The sequence below is a fragment of the Equus quagga genome, chromosome 13 (assembly GCF_021613505.1).
Source record: "Equus quagga isolate Etosha38 chromosome 13, UCLA_HA_Equagga_1.0, whole genome shotgun sequence".
Lineage (NCBI taxonomy): Eukaryota > Metazoa > Chordata > Mammalia > Perissodactyla > Equidae > Equus > Equus quagga.
In genome coordinates this window covers 70,324,328-70,349,927 of record NC_060279.1, presented here as the reverse complement: position 1 = coordinate 70,349,927, position 25,600 = coordinate 70,324,328, and the positions used below count along the sequence as shown (strand labels likewise).

General features: G+C 41.8%; 1 protein-coding gene across 1 annotated transcript; it reads right to left on the bottom strand.

The window, feature by feature from the left end:
• Positions 1–1,446: 1,446 nt before the first annotated feature.
• CLEC3A (C-type lectin domain family 3 member A) lies at positions 1,447–9,267 on the bottom strand. Its single transcript, XM_046684026.1, has 3 exons — positions 9,141–9,267; positions 4,448–4,531; positions 1,447–2,735 (listed from the first exon to the last, which is right to left on the bottom strand). The coding sequence occupies exons 1-3, from the start codon at positions 9,253–9,255 to the stop codon at positions 2,344–2,346; spliced, it is 591 nt and encodes a 196-aa protein (XP_046539982.1). The 5' UTR covers positions 9,256–9,267; the 3' UTR covers positions 1,447–2,343.
• Positions 9,268–25,600: the final 16,333 nt, after the last annotated feature.

Below are 25,600 nucleotides of genomic sequence, written 5' to 3'. Positions count from 1 at the left end.
GACCTATTTATCAATCTTGCCTGAAGACCAATTGTCGTTTGCTAAATAGTACTCAACAAGCAAAATAGACTAACAGTAAGTCTAGGTTAGTGAATCTTGTGGATGTGGCTCTTGGTTGATTTGTTGACTAAGCAATAAAGTCAAGGTCATGAGTTCGACCCGGGCAAACAAGATAATCTCTTAATCCACCCCTTTCAGTCTTTCTCTGTCTCCCATCCATCTGCTCTTTGTCTTGCTAACTTATTTTGATTTCCCCTCACTACCTTTATCTATTCCTTTGAATTAAACTACTTCTTTCCATCTTTCTGGTTGGGGTGCTTGGGAGAAGGATCATCTTATCTAACCCCATCTCCTACAGACCCAAACTCTGACACTGACTTATATGAACCCTGGTTGTCTTTAGTCAACTTTTTTGGAGCAGCATCAGAATGAATGCCTTATCAAGGTCAGCTGTTTGCCCAAATTATTACCCCAGATGAAGGAAATTAGGAGGATGGATTAGAGTTTACTTTTATTGCCTACTTGAGCAGGCTTGATCTTGTCATAGCTCCCCCATAGTTGCTAAGGATGTAGGATCTGAGTCAACTTGTTGGGTTCTGGTCACAACTCCACCACTTCCTGGTGTGTGACTTAGGGCAAGTTACCACATCTTTCTTCTTCAGTTTATTCTTCTGTGAAATGAAATAATTCTAGATCCTAACTCCGAGGGTTGTTCTGGAGATTAATGAGAATTATGTAAAATTTAGAACAGTACCTGGAATATGATGAGAATGTACTACCATTAATGTCTACTAATTTCATTATTGTCATAATCTTTAAGGATATTATGGTTGTATTAAGGTGTATGGTTGGAGTAGGGTGTTGGCCAGGGTCAACTAAAAACAATTTCAGGTAGCATTTTCTTTTTAAAGTGCCCGTCTCCTCCCCAGGCTTTACCTGTTTATTGGCAGGTAAAGTTATTCTTCAAGTATGTTTAAATCACCAGTTTGATCAAATCCAGGGTATTTTCCCCCAAATTATGCCAAGTTCATTATAAATCAACATAGCTTGATTACCTGTAGTCAACATTGAAACGTATCCCACACTGTTCAGAATTCAGGCTTTATTATTGTGCAATGAAAAGAACTAAAACTTAATTCCAAGCACGTGTAAAGTTTGCAGAGAAGGATATTGTTCACAAAATGCAAGCAACATTTAAAGGGGGAAAAAAAAGACAGTTATTTGAAGGACAGAATGTACTTAAAATTGTTGACTTCTAAAAAGCCCATTTTCCCCAAGCCTAAATTGTAATTTCATATTAAGTAATGAAGTTATTTTATACAATCTAATTAAGCTACTTAATGGGAATAGCACTTGACAGAATAAAATCTTGCGTAGACATGTGACTCCAAAATAGAATTACTTAAATCCAATTTTCAACTTCTGAAGATAGGTTGCCCCTAATAGACTTAAATATGTAATGATTGTTGAAATATATAAGGTATGTAAAAAAATGAAACTAACATATGTATATAATGTCCAGCCTCGATTTCATCAAGGAGGGGAAGGATGCTAAAGCAAAGGAAAAGCAGACATTTTTTTCCCTGTTTACTTTTCCCTTACAATCTGCTGCTCTGTTCTGCCTTTGGGTTGCCCATTCGAGTCAGAAATTGTAATGTAATGCTATGCTGGGAATCGAAGTTGACCAAATATGCTGTTTTATCATTTCCTTTCAGATCTTGACTGGACATTTCCAAAAAAACAGTGTGTGTGTGTGGTAGGGGGAGGAGGTCTTGAAGAAAACAGTTAAATCTGAATATTTCTAAGACATTTGTATTCTGATGTAGCAGAAAAGAGACAAGTCCCACCAGGAGACGCAGCAACTCAAAGAAAGGGTAATGGTCTAACACGATACTATGACCAGGGTAGGGTAGATTGAGCCTCAGACTGAAAGTTTTTGGATTATATAGCACCTAGAATCTCTGATTCAGAGAATCGTCATCAATCAAATATATACTAAACTTTCAAGAGGAAATCTTCCAGGCAGCTTCAGCTTGCTTTCTGGCTATCATATTTTTAGCACAGACCTGGTCTATACAAGTGAGAGGGACTAGGAAAGAGAGGAGTTGATAGTCCATTTTGCAGAAGCCACTTTAACAGTGTGCACGTGGCTAGATCATTATTTTCCGATCCTCCATACCAGATGGAGGGTAAAAACAATGAAACGTGGTAGCAAAATTGGCTGACTTGTATTCCTATGGACACAGTCTCCCATGTGACAATTTTGACTTATTCTTGGAGACCATCAGCCTGTACATCATGACCAATGCATCATGCTTGGAAGATGCATTTGCAAAGGGTCCATTAAGGGATGGTAAATTCGCATATGTACCTCTTGCTACTACGACAATCCTCGTCACTCCATTTGCCCTGAGCTGACTGGGAGAGCAGGGCACAGTTTTCCCGCTTGCCGCCATTAGGCTGTGCGTTGTCCCAGTTGAGGAAGGAGATGGCGATTCCATTGACATCGACAAACTTGCCTTCTGTGACCATGTCATTGACGCCCAGCCAAAAGTCATTGACACCTGGCAGGCTTCTTTTACCATAGTCTCGGAGGGCATTGATTTCATCGGAGTTTCTGGGGATAACCAGGGTCCCTCCCTTGGAAATGCAGTCTTCATTGGCATCATGGAAGTGCTTCGAGCCTTCTGAAGCAAGGTAGCATTTCTTGTGAAATTTTGTGCCTCGCAGACAGACTGTAAAGATGCAAATTTTGACATATTAAGACGCTTTTTGAGTTAATACATCCAGGAGTGGACCTGGCAAATAGCAATAAATATTTGTGGAATGAATGATGTGTGATAATGATGAGTTAACATTTATTGGAGTTTTTGTGTCAGACACTGTGCCAAGCTCTTGAGATAAATAGAACTCATATAGTAATTTTGGGGATTTTATTACTCCCATCTTTACATATCAGGATATTGAGGCTTAGAGAAGTTATTACTTGTAACAACATAGCACATAAAGATGTAACTTACATAGCATATGAGATCATAACCACATGAACCCAGGTCTGTCCCACCCTCAAAACATGGCATTTAGCCTCACGCTGCTTTGATATATACATGCTCGCTAGTTTGTGTTACTCCATTATGTGCTGAATTTCCTTGAGACTTTTGGAACTGGATGGTATTTCATAATTATTTTTTTAAAAAAGTCTGAGTTTGCATGTGGAGAGAAGGTGGTTTTCTTATGCAGATAAGTGAGCCCTGGTAATAGTGTTTAGGTTATCGAGGATAAACCAAACATAAAGATAGTTTCAGGGCAAAGCATTGGAGAATCAGGCTCTGACATTTACTAGGTATGTAGATCTTGGAGAAATTACTTAATTTCTCTGTGCCTCAGTTTCCTCATCTGTAAAATGAGGATAATTATAATGACACCTATCTCATTAATTGTTGGAGGATTGATGTGTTAATGTTTATCAAGTATTTATATACCTGACTGTGGATAAAGGGTTAATAAAACTCTTTCCTCTTCTGCAAATGCATTTGATCTTCCTTTAACTTTCTAATTTTGTTCCCCCGGAAACCTGATGAAGGGAATATGTCACCAGTGTTACTAGGCAACACTGTTTATGGTAAAAATGACCCTGGATTGGTAACATACAGCTGGCTGGGGAGTAACAAGTACCTGATGGAAAGTGATAACTTCAGTCTTCCCCAAAGACGGTAACTCTTGTAACTGGACAGGTCTCTTGCAGAACCCTTGAAGCTCTGCTTTTGGAGTTGCTATATGAGGTGCTGGGTCCTGGGACTATGAACCTCACAAGACAGAGCTGTTCTTGAGCCTGCTCCGTGTGGCTCTCATTTCCTCACCCTTGGGAGCCAGGGAGAGTAGCTCCTGGACAATAGTGTGGATGGCCACAGAGGCTGTTGGGAGCTTACTCCCATGAAAAAAGAACACCAGATGCTGCCCTCTGTTGGCAAGCTGTGGTTCTAACCAACATCCTGTGTGTATCTCATGCCCAACGTGGCAGGAGTGAGTCCTGTGACCCTGCATTTAGTTGAACCTCAGCAGATCTCCTGATGGGTGCTTAGTAAGCATCTAATGAATGCTAATTATTTTAGCTAGTTGATACTTGCTTCAATTCTGTTTCATTGACCATTAGAGAAGAGTTATGGATGGACTTTTAAAATGTAATATTGAAATGCCTATTTTTATTTCTATACCACCTATATACAGGAGAAGCGAGTAGAAAATGAAGCTGATTTCCCAAAACAACTGCCTCCCTAGCTTTTGGATCCTTTCTCCTGGACCATCTCTGGCTTGTCAATGTTTCTTTTAAAAAGATCTCACCTAGAACTTGACATGCTCTCTAGATATGGTTTGAATTGCTAGCAAATCACAATTTCTTTTCCCATCTCTTTTGAGACAAGGAGGCATGGATGAGATGGGGTCTTACCTGTCTGCAGGGCTTGCATTTCCTTCAGGGCATTGACTTCTCTCCAGAGCTTTTCAACTTGAGTCTTCAGGTCCCCATCATTTTCTGGGGGATATTTTAGGATGGGGTGGGATAGGAGGAATGAAAACATATGATTAAAATAAGATAGAATTAAAACAAAATAAAGCTTTGGAATCCAGAATCCAAGGCTAGAGTGAAACTGAGCCCAGTGTCCATGAGAAAAAATACATGAAAATAACTTGGCCAAGAAGATTCATAGGGCATGGTGGGGCTAATAACACTAACAGTTCCTTCTGCAAGATAGGGCTCCTGTCTATCTCTCCAGTCCCAGCCTGTGGAACTCTCCCTCCGTCATTAGATTTCAGACTCACTGACTTTCAGATGCATCCTAGAGCAAGCTGTCTCATCTCAGGCCCCTTCCTTTGGGTTCTTTCTGCTTGGCACACTCTTGGCCCAGCTCTTGTCCATTTCCTTATCAAGCTTAAACATTTCCTCTCCTGAGAAGACTTTTCTGATTATCCTTTCTACATTAGCATCCCTCTGGCTCATCTCTTCCTTTGAACTTTTATTTTTCTTCAGCACACTTGGTCCAATCCATAATCATTTTGCTTTACTTCTTAATTTCATCCATCTTGTTATCCATGGTATTCATGATGCTTAACGTGATGCTTGGCACACAATAGGTACTCATAATGTTTGTGGAATGAATGGACTCTTTGTGGTACATAAAATGCTTTCATGTTATTCTCATTTATTCTTCAAAAATAGCTATGATGGAAGAAAAATGAGATTCCCATTGAAGAATGAGGATGAACTCAATGAGCTAAGTGACTTTGCAGATAAGTGGTAGAACTCATACTCAGACCTATTTGGGCACCTAAGCCCCCCGTCCCCAGTATTTCCACTCAACTGATGTATCAGGTATGATGGCTCCTAGCAGGGTTAAGTGATTTCCAGGGAGAAGCAGAGAAAGGCAGTGATAAACGGCCATGTAAAAAAACCCTTATATATTAGAGATTAGCAATTTATTTAGTCTTGAACCTCCGTGGATCAAGCTAAACTTCATGGCTGTCCTTGCCCAACCTTGGCTATGAGTAAGTGGTAGAAAAGTAGCAACCTTGGCTAAATCACAGTTCTAGACCTGATAAGGGAACTGTCTTAGAGATTGACAGCTTGTAGCTCTTCAAAGGCAGGAATTATAATAAAGTATAATAAAAACAAAAAATATTAAAAGCCACCACATTGTTCGACAGGAGCTTAATTCTTTCAATATTTCTGTGAAATAGACACCATCACACCACAAGAGGAATAGAGGCACAGAAAGCTGAATTAATGTGTCAAAGATCACCCAGCTAGTAAGGTGCAGAGTTGGGATTTGAATCTCGTGATTCCAAGTCTATTCTTTCCCCATCCCTCCCGTCTTCTTCTGCACAGCGATCGCCTTTACCTGCTTGGTCCCTAGTACATGACCTCAGAGAAGAAGCTTAAAGCTTGATATGAACTGTTCCCAGCTGTCTCTTTGTGGAGATGACATATAGAGAATCTCTGTTCTATCCTGGATTTTTCAGGATAGTCCCAAATCCAAATATGCTGATTCACTGACCCCTTAAACATGTGCTTTGCAAGCTGGGTGTTTCCACATTTGGGTTAGGACATGCCTTCTGGGATATCCAGGGGTGGCCCCCACCTCTGTTTCACTTAATGCTGCACATCCATTCTCAAAGCATTCAATAGCTCAGCTCAGACATGCAATAACCCAAGGATTTCCTCAATGGGGCCATTCAATACAGAATAAATATAAGGGTGCATTCGGAATGCAAAGCCATTGGCTGTTGGGGGCCAGACTATCTCAGCTTTTGGCTCCATTCTATTGAAATAAGTGGCCTCCATGGGGAAGCTGTCAACATTGTAATTAACATGAAGACACATGAATTAATAGTAAGGTCTGGGAGATCATTGTGAATGTCATTATCCAGGTGTCTTGGCTTCTTCCATCCTGTGTGACAAATGCGAATGTGTTCTGTCTACAGTGAATAGAGGGGACAACTATTTCACTGTAAAAATTATATTTTATTTACTACTGCAACACATAATTTGTTGAGATCTATGAAGCAAATACTACAGTAGTCTTGTTTGTGGAGCTAAATCATTCAATGGCCATTTTAAGTTAAAAAATGGACTCCCTTTCATTTTATCATTGTTATTCTCTAAAAGTAGGCACAGTATAAAATGCAAAAATAATTCCCAGAAGAAATGACCAGTAAACATATGAAAAATACCTCAACCTCATTTACAATCAAAGAAATGTCAACCTCATGATCAATCAAAGAAATGCAAATTAAAAGAAGTGGGGTTTTTTTTGGTTAGGTTGGCAGGGCTTAAACCAATGATACGATGTTAGGTTGTCAAGGTGCATGGGAATAGGCCCTCTCAGTGAAGATGGGACCATGGATCGATGTTTTCACTTGCAGAGATAATTGGAAAGTGTAATTAACCTACAGTCTTACTTCTAGGCATGTATCATAATATCCTAGCATGGGGATCAATATATGTGTACAGAGCAGTTCACTGGGGCACTGGATCAAAAAGAGCTGGATTGGAAACCACACAAAAGTTCACCAGTAGAGAATGGATTAAATAAGTCATGCCCCATCCACAGAAGGAAATATTATGCAGCTGTCAAAAGGACTGAGGTATGCCTTACGTTGATAGCTATCCAAGACTTAATAGGTAAAACAAATTAATTTGTCTGCCAAATACTTTGTCTAGCCAATTGTTATTTTGTTAAAAGTGTCCATTTTTAATTGTGTGTTTAAAAAACTGGGAATATTATCTCCAAAAAGCTAATAGTGGATAAATCGGTGGAAAGGAAAAGAGAGAGAAAATGGCTTTCACTTTTGACTGAATAAACTTTAGTATTATTTCCAGGTATTTAAAATATTTTAAAAGTGTGCGAGTGGATGAGGAAAGAACAGTTTGGCAAGTCTGGGTTTACTGCTTTACCTACTGTAGAATGTACTTTCTTGGACCTAATGGCAAAAAGTAGCAAAAACTGCTTTGGGAGGATGATATTTAAGATGTGTACTCAGTAAGTTAAAGAATTAAAAAAAAAATCGTTTGTGTTTGTGTGTGGATGGGTAGGTGGGTGGTGAGTGGAGGGGAGCTTTATATGACCCGAACTGCAATTCTTCCAGAAACACCCACACAGCAAACACACATTCACATATTCATACCCCTCCCTACAACACTGCTGGGTGGTCACCCCATTACCACTCCCTCCTAGTGGTGAAGAAATGCTGGCAACAAAAATGCCACATCACCCAGTATCTTCTCTCCCCCTCCTTCCCCTGCCCTCATCTTCAGAGTATACTTTATCTATGCATGAGAGATATTTTAATCTTGCATTAAAAGGTGTAATAGGGAAATATAATTTTATAAGGAAGAAAAATTCCACTTAAGAAACCTTGCAACAGACCTAAATTGTAGAAACAAATGCCTACAAAAAAGGGCACTTTATGATCATCAAAACACGACACATGCAGCGCAAAAAGACAAGCCCCTTCTTTCCCCACCAGACATCCCTGTTGTGTCAAATCAAGTCTTTAACCTTATCGGTATTTGTTGTGTGTTTGGTTACTGATGAAGTGAAATTGACAAGGAAACAGTGTTATAATATTTACTTTGAAATATCCTTCTACCAAAATGACCCAAAGGATGAGATAAAACATCACCCTGTGATTTTTTTTTTTACCTCTTAACTCAATTCAAGCCATCCCAAATTTGAGAGCATTTGGAGAGTCAGATTTGCATTAAAATGTCTTCAAAGGCTACATGATTTTGTGCATTGAAATTTTTCTTGTGTGTGTATTGAGATATTTTTAAGCTAAAAAGAGGTTCAATTTCTCTATGACAGTAAAAAGCTTAAATATACAGTTTGGACTGTCCTTATATTGCCAGGGATGTGAAAATATACCTACATGATAATCAATGACAAAATGGAAGTCACAATTACCAACAGCTCTATCCTCTACTACACATTTAATAAGAATATAGTTATCTTACAAATACCTGAGAATAGAGTTACACAATATCTACAACTGAAACACTGTACTCTATTAATCAGGATGTTCTACTTGACCCCTCATTCATAATACCAGTGTCCACATATCCAGGTGACTCCCTCTGAAGAACATTCTACGTATCTAACGAATCCCACCTGAGAAAGGATATACAAGATAGAATTTTTTTACATTACAAGACCTTTTTTTCTATGAAAAAGAAAAAACTGTGGGGCTGGCCCAGTGGCATAGTGGTTAAGTTCCCACACTCTGCTTTGGTGGCTGGGGGTTCATGGGTTCATATCCTGGGTGCAGACCTACATACCACTCATCAAGCCATGCTGCGGCAGTGACCCACATACAAAATAGAGGAAGATTGGCACATATGTTAGCTCAGGGACAATTTTCCTCACCAAAAAAGAAAAAAGAAAAAAATCTATCACATAGTTCCTTTAAGTATCAAACTGTCCCAGAGAATTTAAAAGTCACTCAGTCACCTGAAACACCATATCCACATGATGACATGGTACCATCACCAGGGATAGTCTCCTGGAGGAGTTTGGAAAGGAAAATTGTCCAACCCCTCCCCACACTGAGCAAGCCTAGAATGGTGCTGGACTGAGAAGCCCCATTACCTTTCACTCGGCGTTTGCTGTGCTTCCTGGCTTTGACTTTGGACATGTGGCTGGTGGTCTGGTCCAGGAGCAAGGTGATAACCAGGATGTAAATTACAAGTCCACTCTTTGCCATGGCTCTCGGGCAAGTCTGATGGCCGCTTTGCCAACAACTTTGAAGTAGCTAAGGGACAAGAAGACGGCACAGCCGCATCTTGCTCTGGAATGCCTGGGGCCAGCTTTATAAAAGTGAGCTGTGAAGGTTGGCTGGAATCCTGCTGACGAAATGTTTGAATGCCTCTTCTGGCTGCTGCATAAGGTGAGCCTTTGTTCTCATGCCTAATGTTAGACTTAAAAAAAAATATTCCTGCTCCATTTCCTAGTTGACTTGCCTTTTCAGAGTGTATCAGAGTTAACTAAGAGACGAAGGGTTTTGCCTACTTTCCTTCCTTTTTTTAAAATTTAAAGTCCAGGAAGCTTGAGGTCTCTGTGGAGACCCCAATGTTTAAGTCTTTGATTTGGAGCTCTGAATTTCACTTAATGTTCTGGGAAATACATCCAATTCAGTTTTCAGGACAAAAAATGACAGAGAAAAAAAAACACAGGAAAGTTACAGCATGTGTGTGACAGAGACGGGGAGAGAGAGAGATGCCACAGACCATCTGTGTGTCTACACTGCTCAAGTGGAGCTTGGGAATGGTTTGCTCACAGGGAGTAATGGAGACGGCTGAAGTGGATAGTCCTTGAGAAAGTAAAAGGCTTCCCTTTATTAGGGTTTTGTGGACTCATCAAGAATTACATTCTTTGAATGAAAAGCAAATAAAGATGGTGAGTTATCTCCATGGTAATTAAAGTAAAATATCAACTGTAGCATCTTGTAGATTCCCACCACCCAACACTTTTTTCCTTGAAACTACCCCAAACACTTAACGCTTCCAAGTGAAACACAGAGATAACAGAGAAATATAATGAAAGACTCGGTGTAATGATTCTTACCTTAGCAGTGGGCTTTAAGGACAAGTCTGGGCACCAGAGAGGTTTTTGCATCAAAAGCAAGGGACTTCCATACAGGTGTGACCAAGATGGAGTGAGCTAGACCTCAGACTCTATGGACTGACTGTATCCACTCTGTGACGCGGGTGACCAGGTGCAGACGGAGGGCAGGGCTTGCAGATTTTGGAAGGTCCAAAGGACCAAATTCATTTTATCTTTTTTTTTTTTTTGAGACAATGAAGGAAGAATCCAGGGTGATTGATTCCCTCTGAATCCCAGTGAGGAAAACCACAGTCTAATCCATCTTCATTTCCTTCCTGCTAAAGCCACTTTGTAACCTCCCCATGTATTGACACCCAAGTAAGACCACTGCTGTACAAAAGTATGACATAATTTAGCAATGTAAGTGTGCAATAAAAATAATAAAAAGATTTTACTTATATTGCAAACTCCTTGTACTGACACGGGCAATCTATGAGCAGGCATTTGAGAGGGTTGTGGAAACAAGCTGAGGCGGGTTCATATTCTCCTTTCACCCATTTACCAGCTGTCTGATCTTGGACAAGTCACTGGACCTCTCTGAGTATTTTCTCATCTGCCTATGGGGCTAGGAAGGCTTATTACAGCGCTGTTGGAAATATTAGAGATAATGACTATAAGAACTTAGTGCAATGTCCAGTGCTTAATAATAATAAGGATAAAATGGTAATATCTGTAATATTCTTACCATTAATTATAATAGTATGTATAATTTATGAAATGCCAGATCTTTTTCATCTTCACAGCAAGCCTATGGGATAAGTATTCTCTCCATTGTACAGATGATTGAAACTGAGCCTCAGAAAAGTCAAGTGGATGTGTTCAACCTCACTCAGATGCCAAAAGTGGGAGTAGAATTTAAAATCCAGTTTTGATTGACCCCAGAAGATCTCACTTTTGACCTGGGCTCTGCAAAATGTGCTTTGATTTGTATAGAGAAAAGGATCGATGTTTTACAATTGATCTTAAGATTGGTCAAAAATGCTTTTTGCCAGCTTCTCAAATCCTTTACTCTGAGAAGAGATGTCAAATTACAGAATAGTGGTGGAAAGCTAATGATTTCTCTTGGATCTTTGATCTGTGCTATGTTCAGACAAGACATAAGAACAGGGTATCTTTTTTCTTCAGAATAAATCAATACTGTTTTAAGCTCCTTTTCCTTTCCAGGAGAGCCTTTGACACTTTTTTGATTTGTTTTCTTTCAGCCAGGTCCTAAAGCCCATACTTTCTCCTTTTTTTTTCTTGTGATGAGAAATTTTTTTTATTGGCACCTGAGCTAACATCTGTTGCCAATCTTGTTCTTTTTTTTCCTTCTTCTTCTTCTCCCCAAAGGCCCCCAGTACATAGTTGTATATTCTAGTTGCAGGTCCTTCTGGTTGTGCTATGTGGGATGCCACCTCAGCATGGCCTGATGAGCAGTGCCATGTCCGCACTCAGAATCCAAACAGATGAAACCCTAGGCTGCCGAAGCAGAACACATGAACCTAACCACTCGGCAACGGGGCCAGCCCCATACTTTCTTCTTTTTAAATTAATAGACTTTATTTTTTAGAGCAATTTTAGATTTACAGAAAAATTGAGCAGAAAGTATAGAGGGGTCCCATATACCCCCTCTTCCTGCCCACTCCACCCTAGTTTCCCCTATTATTAACATCTTGCATTTGTGTGTTATATTTGTTATAATTGATGAATGAATATTAATAGATTATTATTAACTAAAGTCTAGAGATCACTCTTTGTGTTATTCAGCTCTATGGGTTTTGGCGAATAAATGTATAATGCCACGTATCTACCGTTACAGTGACATACAGAAGAGTCTCACAGAAACTCACAATTTTTGCTCAAATGAAGTGTTTGAGGATTCACTTCTTCCTTGCCGCTGCTGCCTGGTGCTCCTAGGACTCCCTCCTGACTGCTCTGACCTCCTCCGCTCTCTCTCTACCTGATCTCAGTCCTCCTCATGGCTTCAAATTCTGTCTGAGACTCTCCCACATTTACCTCTCGTCTTGGATCTCCTCCTTCAGACTCATAGTTCTGGTTGCCCACATGGCACTTCTGGTTGGATGTCTCAGAGACATTTCAAACTTGTGATGGTTAAAATTAAATGCTCGATTAATTTTAATAAATTAATGTCCCATGAATTTTAAAAAGTCCCATTCCTCCTGAGTCTTCCCCGTCACAGTTAACATCTCCATCATCCACTCAGTGGGCCAATTCCAAAACCTGGGAGTCATCTTTGAGCCCTCCCACCTTTGCCCTCAACGCCCCTTCTCATGACCCTGTCAACAGCAAGTGCTGTGGTTTCTCCCTCCACATGCATTCTTCCTCTCTCCTGCCATCATCCCATCCTAAGTCACCGAGAGCTCTTAGCCTCTTCCATCTCACCCCAGCTCCTGCCCAACTCAAATGAAAGCTCCACTCATCACTAATGTGTAATCACACATCACTAATCCTTGTCATTCTCCTACTGAAAACTTTCCAGATCTTTCTATTCTACTTACAATGAAACCCAGACCTATTATCATGGTTTCTGAGGTGCTTTTACCTGGTGAGACCTACCTGGTTCTCCCTGGTGACTTTCTCCAGTCTGGGAGATCTTTTGCCAACTTTGAGTCATATTCGATTCTCTCTTTCCGTGCCTGTCCACATGCTTGTTCTCTGTCACTGTACCCAACCCTTCAAAATTTTCACTCTTGGTCTGTGCCCAAATAAGTGCTCTTTTTTGTATGACCAACTTCTTCTTATCCTCCAGGTCTGAACTCAAAGGTCACCCCCTTAGACACATCTTCTGCCTCCGCATAATCTAGGAAGGTCCTACACTGTTTTCTTCATCCAAGGATCCTGCTTTCCTTACAGCCCTTGTCACAATTTGGTACTCATTTAAAAGTGTATTTATTTAATTGATTTAGTAAAATCCTGGCTGGATGTCAGTCTCTTTGGCTAGGCTGTAGGCTCCTGGAGGGCAGGGGCCATGCCGGGTTAGCTTAACTCTGCACCTAGAATAGTTCTTGGCATATAGTATTTGCTCAATAAATATTTAAAATGTGGCAGGGCAATTTTGCTCTTGCTCCCTCCCTTCCCACTTCCCCTCTGCAGGTCCAGCGACGAGTCACTTGACCAAGGAAACAGCAACTGAAACTCATGGAAGAGTAAAGAGACCGAGACTCATCTGGTGTAATAACAGCTGGAGCTGTGCTGAGAAACCATTACTCTCAGCATCTGGGAAGCTCTGGTTGTCTTCTAGGTGCTTGGCCCGGAGGCCAGACGGGGATGGGAACTTTCCTTTCCTCCTGCAGAGATGCCAAGTCCAGTTCATCCTCCTTCAGGGAAAAACCAGTGGAAACTAAATGGCTGCATGACTGACCAGCAGAAGAGGAGGAGGGATGGGGTTCAGGGGGGAGGGTTGGATCTGAGAACATTCTCAAGGTGAGGATTTTTGTCCCTGTCCCAAATGCTGATTGACATCAGACGTGGCCTACCCCTTTGGGTGAGCCCCCACCTCCAAAATCTCAACAGGAGCCAGGAAGATAAATGGCAGTGATCTGAAAAGAATCACAGCAAGAGGTACACACACGTCAAAGATAACGGGGGCAGGTGGCCCTTCCCCACCTTGTCCTTGCAGAAGGCTGGCCTCACTCGGTTTTCTTGGAGGCTGAACAATTCCTCTTTTGTGGAGCAGGGTGATGTCACCAGCTCGTCTCCGGGGCTGGACCTGGGCTTCTGAAAGAGCTATTTAAGAAGAAGCACACATTTATAGCTGAGGAATAGGTACTACAAAAATACTGCCTTTAGTCAAAAGTGTTTGGTGAGAATTTTAAAATTGTCACTTGGGTTTTATTTTCTTTAATAAATTGATGTTTACAACACAATCTCTGACCACCCTGTGCAGTTGGTGTGTTTATTCCACCGGTTGCTATATTAAGTTGCTCTAAGCTGTTTTCCAGAGGCTCGAATTCTAATAAACAAGTCCATCTGGCCTCTTTGCTATTTGTCTGTTAATACTCAAGCCTGAACACGTTTGAAAGTTGTCTTCAGAGGTTCAAGGGCAAGCATTTAGGGGGAGCAATAGGGCTGAACTTGGATACAGCACAGGCGAGGTTGAAACGCTTGGAGGAAAGATTGGTCACGGTATATGTGCAAATTGCCTTGTTTCTATTTAGGGCTATTACCTGTAGTTGTGGCTGGCTTAAGTGTCAGGAAATTTGAAGAGAAGGCTGGTGACAGGTTTTAGGGAAGAGGATTAAGAGACTCTGCTAAAATGGGGGAGCATTGATATTAGGGAAAGAGCAAGGACTCTGATAGTTTCCGGTTAAGATTTCAGATCTGTTACTTTTTAGTTGTCTGACAATGGACAGACTTTGTCATCTCCCCAAATCTTGGTTTTCTTATCTGTCTTGCAGGGTGGTTGAGAAAACTAGAGTGTGTGTATCAAATGTGCAAGTCACATCTTATCACAGCAGGTGATCCATCAAAGGGAGCTTGGGCTTCCCTCACTACCGTCACATAGATGCACGAGGCATCACACCTGTATGAGGTCCTCAGACCCACCCCTGCCCTGACCCCAACCCCACAGATTTGGTCCCATTTGTACCCACACTCAACATACTTCTATCATAGAACTTCTACACATTTTACACTTATTTTATATTTGTCTCCCCCTCATTGTTTACCTTGGACATGCATCTTGCTTATCCTTTTCTGATTTCCTAGACCAGCACTGTCTGATAGAAGTGCTCAGTAGCCACATGTGGCTAGAGGCTGCCATATTGGATAGCACAGTTTTAGTGCCTAACAAAATGAGTGAAGTGACTTAGAATCCTCAAGTTCTAAGCATTGGTCAAACTTGGGTATCCCACATTAGAGCTCAGCTGAGGGGTGAGGCCAACTTATAGTGAGCAGAATTTAGGACTCCATGGCTTACCTAGGAGGTCAGTGTGAAAATTTCTTTTAAAGTCAGGGTGGTGGGGTTAGAACAATGGAATCACAAGTTTAAGAGAGACAATTTTCTGCTTTGAACACTTCTCATGTTGGAGAATTCACTACCCAGAAAGGCAGCACTTCCATTGTTAGAAAGTCCTTCCTTACCCAGAAGACATTCTTCCTTCTCCCCCATGTCTTCTCCCATCTTATTGTGGCAAGTTTTCTTTTCTGGCAACCTATAAGGGAAGATGACAGCCCCCAGTTTAATTCATGAAGGCCCGTTGACGTTGCTGTGTCTGACTTGCTCCGTTTACACTATTTCCACCATCGTTCTGATTTCTTTGGGTTCTCCCTGATGTTAGTTACAACAACCTATGCCTGAGTCCCTCTGCTTCCGCTGTAGGCCTGAGGTAGTTAACTTCTCTGTGCTAATTTCTAGTGTGTGATCTCATCTTGAATCAGTTTCCTTCCCTCTTCTAGGACCAAGTGTTCTGGCTCCATCCTACCCTGCCTTCTGGTGGAGCCTCTCAGACAGTGGCTGAGGCCACTGCATTCTTGGCCCCGAACAGTCAGACACCTCACTTGTGTCCTTACTTCCCACATCTACTTGCAGTACTGGAAAGTGCACAAATGGCATCATACTGACCTGGGGTTGAATCGTGGCTCTCTCATTTACCACCTATGTTATCGGAGCAAGCTCACTAATCTTTCTGAGCCTCACGTGCCTATAATCTGGGGATCATAATGACTATTTTCCAGCATTATTGGGAAGAAGAAAAAGATGCCCTAAAAACAATCAATACGGAAGAGATCCTTCATATGTGGACTTACTATTAATAAATTAATCATCATCATCATTGTAATAATGTCCTAGCTCTCACTGACCTCACCGTGAAGTCATTCCTCTCCAGCCTCCCAACCCGTCCCCATCTGCCTACCCCCTCCGCCCCATCCTCCAAGCACTAACTGGGGGGAACAGTGCATTTTTTTAAGGAAGGCAAACATTTTGTTGGTCTGTTTTTTCCTAGGTGTACTGATGTTTCAAATTTATTGTGAATTTTGCCTGGTCCTGCTGCCAAGATAGTCCAAGAATACAAATAAGTCAGTATTCATCTCCCTTCCACTGAGAGCAAGGGCAGCCCACAGTGGAAAAACCCTATAATTCCTCTCTGTGGGCCTCCCAAGGTTGGACGTGGTGAAAGAGTTTTCAACTTTCAGGTGACAACAGTTAGGTCTTTGTTCCTCCTTGAAATTCAGAGGCTTGCTGACTCTGCCTGTGCCTGCAGCAAGATGATTGCAGGTTGCAGAGTGAATCATCGAGAAGGTCTGCCTTTCTGGGGAATAATTAATTTTTCACTTTTAAGTCCATGATTGTTTTACTGGTGGAAATTTAGTGACAGAACTGAAGTCATCTCGTGTTCCCCTTGAGTTGGCTCAAATAAACAGTCAAGCTACTCCTTTTGGTTTAGATGGCATAAAAAGGGATTGCCTTTTGGTCATCTTTCCAGCAAGTGCTTCCTGAGGCTGAAAACCTGAATGGGTAAACTGAGGAAATTGTTCTTAATGGGTAAACCAAGAAAATTGTGGCCATGATATCTGTTGCTCATAAAGAATAAGAAAAGAAACCAAATCATTAGATGAACTGTATGTACAAGGCATTACTTATATTTCTTTCAAAACTCAGGTTAATAAAAAGAAAGAGGAAAAGACAGCAGAGGGCGAGGACGGAGAGATGGAAGCAAGTTTGGTATTAGACAAGTCGGTCTTAAGATTTTCATGGGTCACCCAGCTGGGTTTGTCTACTTGATGACTGGAAATAATGGTTGGGCACTTGAACGAGGTAGAAAAAGAGAGTTGCATGAGAGACTCAATAATGTGTTAATAGAGAATCAATGGTATATTAATAGTGGGAAACTGATGATGGATATGAAGCCAAGATAGTTCTATGCAGAAAAGAGTAGGATCAGAGACAAATGCTGGGGTCCCAGATATTTAAGGGCTGGGTAGAGATGGGAAAGAGATTCAGTGGTCAGAAAAGCTAGAGAAAAACTTTCTTCCCCTTCATTAACTCAACAAACATTTTTTGAAGCTAAGATGAAGTTTCTTAGGGAGGAGGGAGGAGACAGAGCTGGAAAATACGTCAAAGTAAAATGGGAAAAAGACTAAAATAAACATTGGTCTCGGGAGTTAGAAAATGACTTCAAGCCACGTCTGCAATGCACTAGACATGGAAGCCAGACTGCAGGGAGGAAAATACTAAGTAGGGACTAAAAAGTTAATTTTTCTAATAGAGCTTTTTTTTTAGAGTGGTTTTGGGTTCGCAGGAAAATTGAGTGGAAGGTACAGAGTTCCCAAGTACTCCCTGCCCCTACACGTACGTCTCTGCTCGTACGTTGGTGGCAGACGAGTGGGGCGTGTGTGTAAGGGGGCAGTGGGCTCCGTCCCTCCGCGGTCTCCTGCCCCAGTCCCTGCTTCTCACTCATTCGCTCCACAGACCCAAGTCCGGACCCACAATCGTGTGTGTACCTCACTCTCAATGCGGGAACGTGCTGGCCACAGGGCCACACACATCCATGCCCACGGGCTGGTGGGCAGAAGGTGGCTCCCACCACAGGCTCTATGCCAAAATGGCTGTGTGGGGCGGTGGTTAAGGCTGAAGACTCTGGAAGCAGGCTACCTTGGTTTGAATTCTGGCGTTACGACTTCTCAGCTGTGTGCCGTTGCTGCGGTGTCTCCTAGCTTGTAGGAAGAGAAGGTATGACAACAGCACCTACCTCGTAGCTGGAGATTAAATTAGCGAATACACATAAGATGCTTGGAACAGCGCCTGTCCAATAGCAAGGGCTAGCAATGCTTATTAAAGAGATGGGAATGTTGAGTGGTGCTGACCCTGCGTTCATGTTTTTGTCTATCAGGGTGGGGCTAATTGTCCATTTAGCGAGCTCTCCTAGAGCCTCTGCTGGGAACCTGGCCTCCTAATTTTCTCCTAATAGTGTAGGGCAGTAGGTGGCTGGTTGACGGCTCAGAGGTTTCCTGCTCTCTCTGTCATGTCAAAGCCTTGGGTAGGTCTGCAACAGCCACAGGTTTGCACCTGTTAGCCTGCCAACAATCCAAATTATTACACATTGTTTTAATGGATACATAAGATTTCATGTACTTTACCAAACCATCTCCAATTGTCTAACTAATTTCCAATTTTTCCTTTATTATAAGTAATGATGAGATGAACATCTTTGTGTGTTAATCTCTTTTTTTTATATACTCTAGATTATTTTCTTAGGACACACAGTTCTGTAAGTGGATTCTCTGAAAGGCAGCATATTCTAATGCTTTAACAACACAGACTGGAGTCTGAATTTTCTGGGGTGAAATCTAGGCTCTGCCACCAGCTCTTGGATCATGGGCAGTTTTCTCACCTCTCCACAGCTTGCTTTCCCCATCTATAAAACAGAGGACAACAGGAGTAGTTAAAATATAGGGCTGTTGTGGGGCTTAAATAGATTAATACTTTTAAAGCACTTGCTTAAAACAATGTTTAGTCCATAGTAAGCATTGTAGTATTACCCTGTAATATGCAACTGGATGGACGGTGATAAGGCCCTGAGATATGGGTCTGGGCTAAGAAAGATACAGAGGCCCCTAAATTTTGGGCAAGTTTCTATGTTCCAGGCAAGGATACTGCAGAGTACTCTGTAATGGAGCTAGAGACACAAGTTCTGTTCTAGCCAAGTCTGTCCTTGTGTCCATTCAACATTGTCCCACTTGCATGGAGGAGGAGGATTTGGGTGGGCCAAGGCACGATTCAGGTATTTTTCTGCTCCCTGACCATAATATCATCTAATAATGCCAAAAATACCATCATCATACATAACTCTGTTTAAAAGGGATGTGCCCATTTTCCCACCAGGAAAAAACTATGTAAGAAGCAGATTTCAATTTTATATCTTTCATTAGAGGTATGGAGAGGTTAGAGAGCAAGACGGCAGGCTTAAGGGAGAGGTGTGCTTATGTCTAGAAAACACTGCTCTTTTTCTCAGAGGCAAAAGCCTTTAGAGCTTTAGAATATGAATCAGCTTTTCTTTCCCTTCAGGAAACCACTAGCACATCCATTTTGAACATCTGGTAAACAGTGAAGGAGTCAGTGTTTTATGAGTGTCTAGTTTTCACCTCAGGAGTCTTTTTCAGCTTCTGCTTTCCCCCGATGAGCAGAGGGGACATCCAATTTGCATTGGATGCTGTCTTTTGCTGAAGGGTTCCTTCCAGTGGAAACCAGACAGGAAATAGTCCCAGAGCTTGGCTGTTTGGGTGTGGGAACAGCGAGTCCAGGAGACAGGCTGATGTCTTTGAAAGACCCACATTCACTACGCCTGCTTCCTTCTATAATTTGTTTCTGCCCAAGGAGACTAGGCCACCCTCCAAAGTATATACCAGATAGCTGGGATTGTTGTTAAAAAACCCAGTACGTGCCTTGAGTATCCCTTATTGGAAATAAAGGAGCAAGCAGTCTTTGGCTTGGGTCTACTGACAGAAGTTTATAAGGAGTGAGCAAAAGAATTATTTCCAACAAACAAAAATTGAAGGAGGATTTCTCAAGCGGAATTAATCCATTGGACCTCTAAGGCATCATTAAAATTCTGCTGTAAAAGAATATTGATCACATGGAAAATAGAGATAGTATATTTCTAAAGGGGAAAAAGCAGTTATGAAACAGAACTTACAAGGTAGGGAGTAAAGGGCAGAAGGATGTGAGTATGTGAGTATCTGAATAGATTAAGGATAGGTCAAAATAACAACAATGGTTACTTTTGGATGCTGAGATTTTGGGGTGTTTTTTCCCCTCTTTGGTTTCCTAAGTCTTCTAGATAAAACATATATCAATATTTTAAGTGTAAACACTTCATTGAAGTATATATATTACAGAAACATGTCCAAATTGTAAATATACAGCTTTTCGATTCTTCATAAAATTTAAATATGGCTGTGTTACTGGTACCTAGATAAAACAAGCAGAACATTCCCAGCTCCCTAGAAGCTTCTTTTTGCCCACTCCTAGTCACTATTCCTTAAAGGGTAAACCGCTGTGGTGGCTTTGAAAGATGTCAACTCAGCCTAGCTCAACCATGTTTCTCAGAATTCCCTTCCCTGTACGTTTTGGGTTGTGGTGAGGCGTCAGTTTTCCCTGCAAGACGCCCACATGATCATCAAAGTAGGAGGCAGTGAGAAGTTGATAAAGATTCTGGCTTATGCTCATGGGTTCTAGCTTGTCCTCCTTCTCTTCCACTTTACTTCCATCTTCCTGTTCCCATGGCCAGTCCTGTGGACCTCAAGCTCCAGCCTCAGACATGAAGACTACAACTTTACAAAGACTGTTTAACCAATTTCCACAACTGCATAAACTCAAATTCCTGTAATAAACCCTTTAATAGGTATACACGTATGCACACGTGTGTATCTCCTAAAGGCTTTGCTTCTCTGATTGACCCTGTCTGATAACAGAATTAGAGGGTGGATGATGGTGGCCAGTCTTCGGGATGGCTCCCAATGATTGGTCCTCATTTCTTGTTGTTCATGAGCTTGTGTAGTCTCCTCCTTCAATGAGCAAGACCAACCTGTGTCACTAACAGGATATTTTGGAAATGACAGTATGTGACTTCCAAGATTAGGTGATAAAAGATACTGTGACTTCCACTTCTCTCTCTTGGATTTCTTGCTCTAGAAGAAGCCAGCTGCCATGTCATGAAGACATTCAGCCAGCCCTGTGAAGAAGTCCACCCTGAACCTGAACCAGCTAGCTAAACTACTCCCAAATTCCTGGCCCACTTAAACAATGCAAAATAATAAATATTTACTGTTATTTTCAATCACTAAATTTGGGGGTAATTTGTTACACAGCATTAGACCCACAGAATTGTGAGTAAGTGAAATATTTGTTATTTAAGCTCCCTGAGTTTTGGGGTGGTTTGTGACCTGGCAGTAGATGTAAAAATCCATTCTAAAATCCTGACAATTGTGCTACAAATCTGAATCAGTCAGGGGCATGTTCTGCTATAAGTAACAGCATCTTGAACAAATAGGGGTATATTTTTCTCACATATAAGAAATCTAGAGTGAGATGGCTCCAGTGTGTGCTCAGTGGCTCAACATTTGGGTATGGGTTCAGAGTCTTTGCAATTCTCTGGGCCTTCTCCTTGGTTATAAGATGACCACAGTAGCTCCAAGCATCACATCTTCACAGCATCATTTTGATGGCAGGTACAGGGGGCTCTGTGGGATGGAAAAATGGTCCTCAAATGCCTCCCTTTCATCAGGAAAGGAAACTTGCTCTCAGATGTCCCTGAGAAGATCTCCTCTTAATGTTTAATTGGCCAGAATCAGGCCATGGGGTCATCCCTAGAGGGGGCCAGGCCCACCTTCTCTGAGATGAAGGACACACTACCAGATACTTGAACAAAATAGGGGTTCTGTTGGCAAGAAAAAGGGCAGGGGGGTTACCTTTGGATAGACAACCAATTGAGTTTGCCACAAACTCTTTACTTGACAAGTCCCATTTATCTTTCAGATCTCCACCTCTTCAGGAAGGACTTCTCTGACTACGTCAGAACTTTCTTTTAAACTCTTGGGGGTGTACAACACTGGCTTCTTTCTCTTTGGAACACTAATCACTGTAATTTGGGTAGTTTGTTATTTAACAATGCCTGTGTCTCTTGCTGGACCACACATCTCATGATTCACACCTAAAGATGCAAATCTGGCACACGTGACTCCAAGAAGTTCATTCGCCTCCCCTACTCTGCCTCTCTTGTTCTTTTTTGCTATTTCTGATCAATAGAAATCATTGTGAGAGGAAACATGTCCAGTTTTTCATTGACTTTTACTTGTAAATCGCTCCCAGGGATGTTCAATTGACTTGTTGGGCATAACTATTTAATAAAGCAAGATGTTGGATTTTAGCAAATGGAATGTTCCACTATGAACAAGAAGTCCCATGACAGGGGAATTGGATTTCTCCTCTACTTTATATAACTGACAAGGTTTGATTAAATATTAATCAGACTCTCCTGGAAACAGGGCCTGAGTTTAGTGATATAATTGTGGCTCCTATTCATAACTTAGGATTCATGCTCCTTACTGCTTCCCCTGGAATAATAATGCCATTTTCCCCAAGGCTTGTCAAGTCAAGGAGAAGAGACAGAGGCGTGAGAAGATGACATGTGTCAGACTGGTTTGGTGGGCCGTGGATGGGGAAGACCACAGATGAGTTTTGACGGGAATATGGCCCCTGCCTGCATCCCTGTTTCAGATTTGTCCATTTGTTAAGTATCAGTTGGGTCCTGCTATGTGACTGGAACTGTTCTAGGTGCAAGGATATGACAGTAAACCACACAGACAAAATGTCTGTCTATGGAGAGCTTAAATTCTGATACCTAGTATTTTGGGAACTATTACATGTAATGCTCACAATTACCTGTGAGATATAACTTATTACCCTCCATGATGGAAATACACAGCCTTTATTTCTGAGCAGCACGTTTTTCTCCTCCTAGTTACAAAAACTCTGCTGTGATAAACATATTCTTTGCAGTTTGAGTGGAGATGAATGGCTCCCATTCCAGTGTCCTGGAGGGGGACAAGTAAACCAGATATGACCAACCAGAAAATCTCATCTCCAGGCCAGGCCAGAGTCCTCTCTGGGGCTTAACCACCAGAACTATCAGCAAGGCTTGATTTCCCCTACTGAGATTACTGAAGAGGTGGTCACTGGTGGCCAAAGATTCACATGCTCTCTACCCCCGCCCCCCAACAACACACACACACACACACACACACACGATCTTACTGACGTCTTTTGAGATCCTGGATCTAGTTGTGCTAAAGTTAAGTGCTAAGTTAAGTACTTCCAGAACTGATCTGCCTGTTCCCTGTTTCTCTCTCCCATTTCCCTCCATTTCTACTTCCTTCTCTCATCTCTCTGCTTTTCAGCAAATGTTTATTGAATACTGTTTTAGTTTACTATGGCTGTGTAACAAATTACCACAAACTTTGAGGGGTTTTTTTTATTATAGATACATGTACTAAACATGTTTCCATGGGCCAGGAGTCAGGGCTTAGCTGGCCCTCTGCTTAGGGTCTCTCAAGCCTGCAATCAAGGCATCTGCTGGGCTGTGTTTTCATCTGGAAGCTTGAGTGGGGAAGCATCTTCCTCCACACTCATTCTGGCTGTTGGCAGAATTCGCTTCCTTGTAGCTGGATGACTGAGGGCCCCATTTTAGTGCTGGCTGTTGGTTGAGGGCCACTCTCAGCTCCTAACCATGTGACCCACTCACAGGCCTTCTCACAACATGGTAACTTACTTCTTTAAAGCCAGCAAGGGAGAATCTCTTGCTCCAGGTTGCTAAGATAGAGCCTTATACAATGTAACCTGACCTAGGGAATGCCATCACCATGTTTACCATATTCTGTTGGTTAGAAGAAACTCACAAGTTCTGCCCCGACTCAAGGGGAAGGGATTATACAAGTGTGTGACTCATTGGGGATCACCAATGAGTGTGTCTGCCACAAGCAGCTACTTTACGTATACCAGGTCCTACATGCCACCCTGGGGAATGCCAAAGTCAAAGAGATACAGCTCTCACCTTTTTGGCACTTACATTCTTATAAGCTTAGAGACTGTAAGTTATATAAGCCAATGAAATGCTCCTTCTCCTCCAGTTTTGTTTTTTCCCTAAAGCTAACTGAGTTCCTGGCAGCACAAAGAATCCTGACTGAATGATACAGCTCCATGCTGCAGATGGGACAAATATGTAGGTTGTAGAGGTCCAGTATCCTATTATAGGGCTCTTTCCCCAGGTCCCTACTCATGGAATGGGGTAAGAATTTGGGGTGAGATTTTGAGGTTAATTGTCTCTAATTATATTGGCTCTACCATTTACAAACTATCTGACCTTAGGCAGACACTTCACCTTTTTGAGCCCCAGCTTTCTCATCTTGAACTGAACATAGTACCTGTCCATTATATGTCTACTTTGTATGGTTCATATGTGATGATGTTTCTGACAATGGTTGTAGACCCAAGTAAATATCGCTAATGGTACTTGGAGACCAGCACCAACATCACAGCTCTGTGGAATATTTCTGTGCCTGCTGGTGGTTTACCTGGATCTTCCCAAAGGAAACTTCTGGAGAGTAGGGACTCTGCTCTTTCTTAGCATCTTTGCTTTTTCAGTGCCTGATACACTGAAATACATTAGCACTTTTAGAATGTGCTAAATGAGTGCTGGTCCTTCCAGGACCTTGTGTGTTCTTTCATCAAAGTGTTCATGGTAGGCAGACTAATGGTCTCTCAAAGAGGCCCACATCTTAATCCCTGGAACCCATTATTGGGGTTCACAGCAGAACCCTAATACTAGGTTACGTGGCAGAAGGGACTTTCCAGATGTGATAATGGTAAGAATGTTGAGACAGAAATTATCCTGGATTATCTGAGTGGGCCCAACGTAATCACAAGAGTCTTTATCAAGAGGGAGGCAGAAAGTTCAGAGTTGGAAGGCAGGCGACGTGAAGAGGAAAGCAGAGGTCGGATTGATGCCTGCCTGGGAGGGACCACAAGCTGAAGAATGTGGGTGGCCTCTAGAAGCTGGGAAAGACAAGGAACGGAGTCTTCCCTGGAGCCTGCAGAAGAAACACAGCCCTGCCGACACCTTGATTTTGCCCTATAAGACTCTTATTTGAACTTCTGACCTCCAGAACTATAACATAATAAATTTGTGTTGTTTTAAGCTGCCAAATTTGTGGTAATTTATTATAGCAATAATTGGAAACCAATACAGTGCTAGTCTGACGCAGTATCGTGTTATTTGTATGGCCTTATGTGTGCAGGAATTAGCTCCGAGCAGAACGCCAGAGTCAAGTTTTAAATATTTGGGAATTTTGCAAGCTCATTGTCAAATTCGTGACAGTATGAACTTGACTCTGTTGGGATTATTTACAGAAATCAGCAGCTACAAATTAGAGCTCTAAAAAGAAATTCTGGAGAGCCAGCACAGCACTGTGGGTGGGTGTTTATGTATTATGGGGAGTGTGGAGGCAACTGGGACTAAGTGGAGAGACATGTGACAGTGATTTCAGAGGACACTAGGGACCTTGAAGGCAGGGGCCTTCTTGTTTATCTCTAAAATTGTCCTTTCCCTAGGCCTTGCACACTGTGGGTTCCCAAAATATTTATTAAATAAAAATTTAAAATATGTTATCCTTTAACAACTGGCCCAGACTGAGATCACTCCTCCAGTCTCGGCCTCATGTACACTATTGTCCAAACAACCATCAGGGGCAGCCCAATCTAGCAGAAAACTGCGGGATTTGGAATCAGTCAGACTGTGGATTGGAGTCCCTGCCTTATCACTGATTAGTTACATGACCCTGATTAGTTACATGACCCTGAAGAATTAGCCTTTGTAAAGTCCAATTTCCTCACATGCAAGATGGAGATTATGCTTGTGTATTGCTGTGTGAAGGTCAAATGCAATAATGGA

Excerpts from the sequence above, each read along its gene's own strand:
- CLEC3A (XM_046684026.1), bottom strand. The coding sequence starts at position 9,255 with ATGGCAAAGAGTGGACTTGTAATTTACATCCTGGTTATCACCTTGCTC. Across the intron at positions 4,532-9,140 it reads CAGCAAACGCCGAGTGAAAG|AAAATGATGGGGACCTGAAG; the intron begins GTAATGGGGCTT and ends AATATCCCCCAG. Across the intron at positions 2,736-4,447 it reads AATGCAAGCCCTGCAGACAG|TCTGTCTGCGAGGCACAAAA; the intron begins GTAAGACCCCAT and ends GCATCTTTACAG.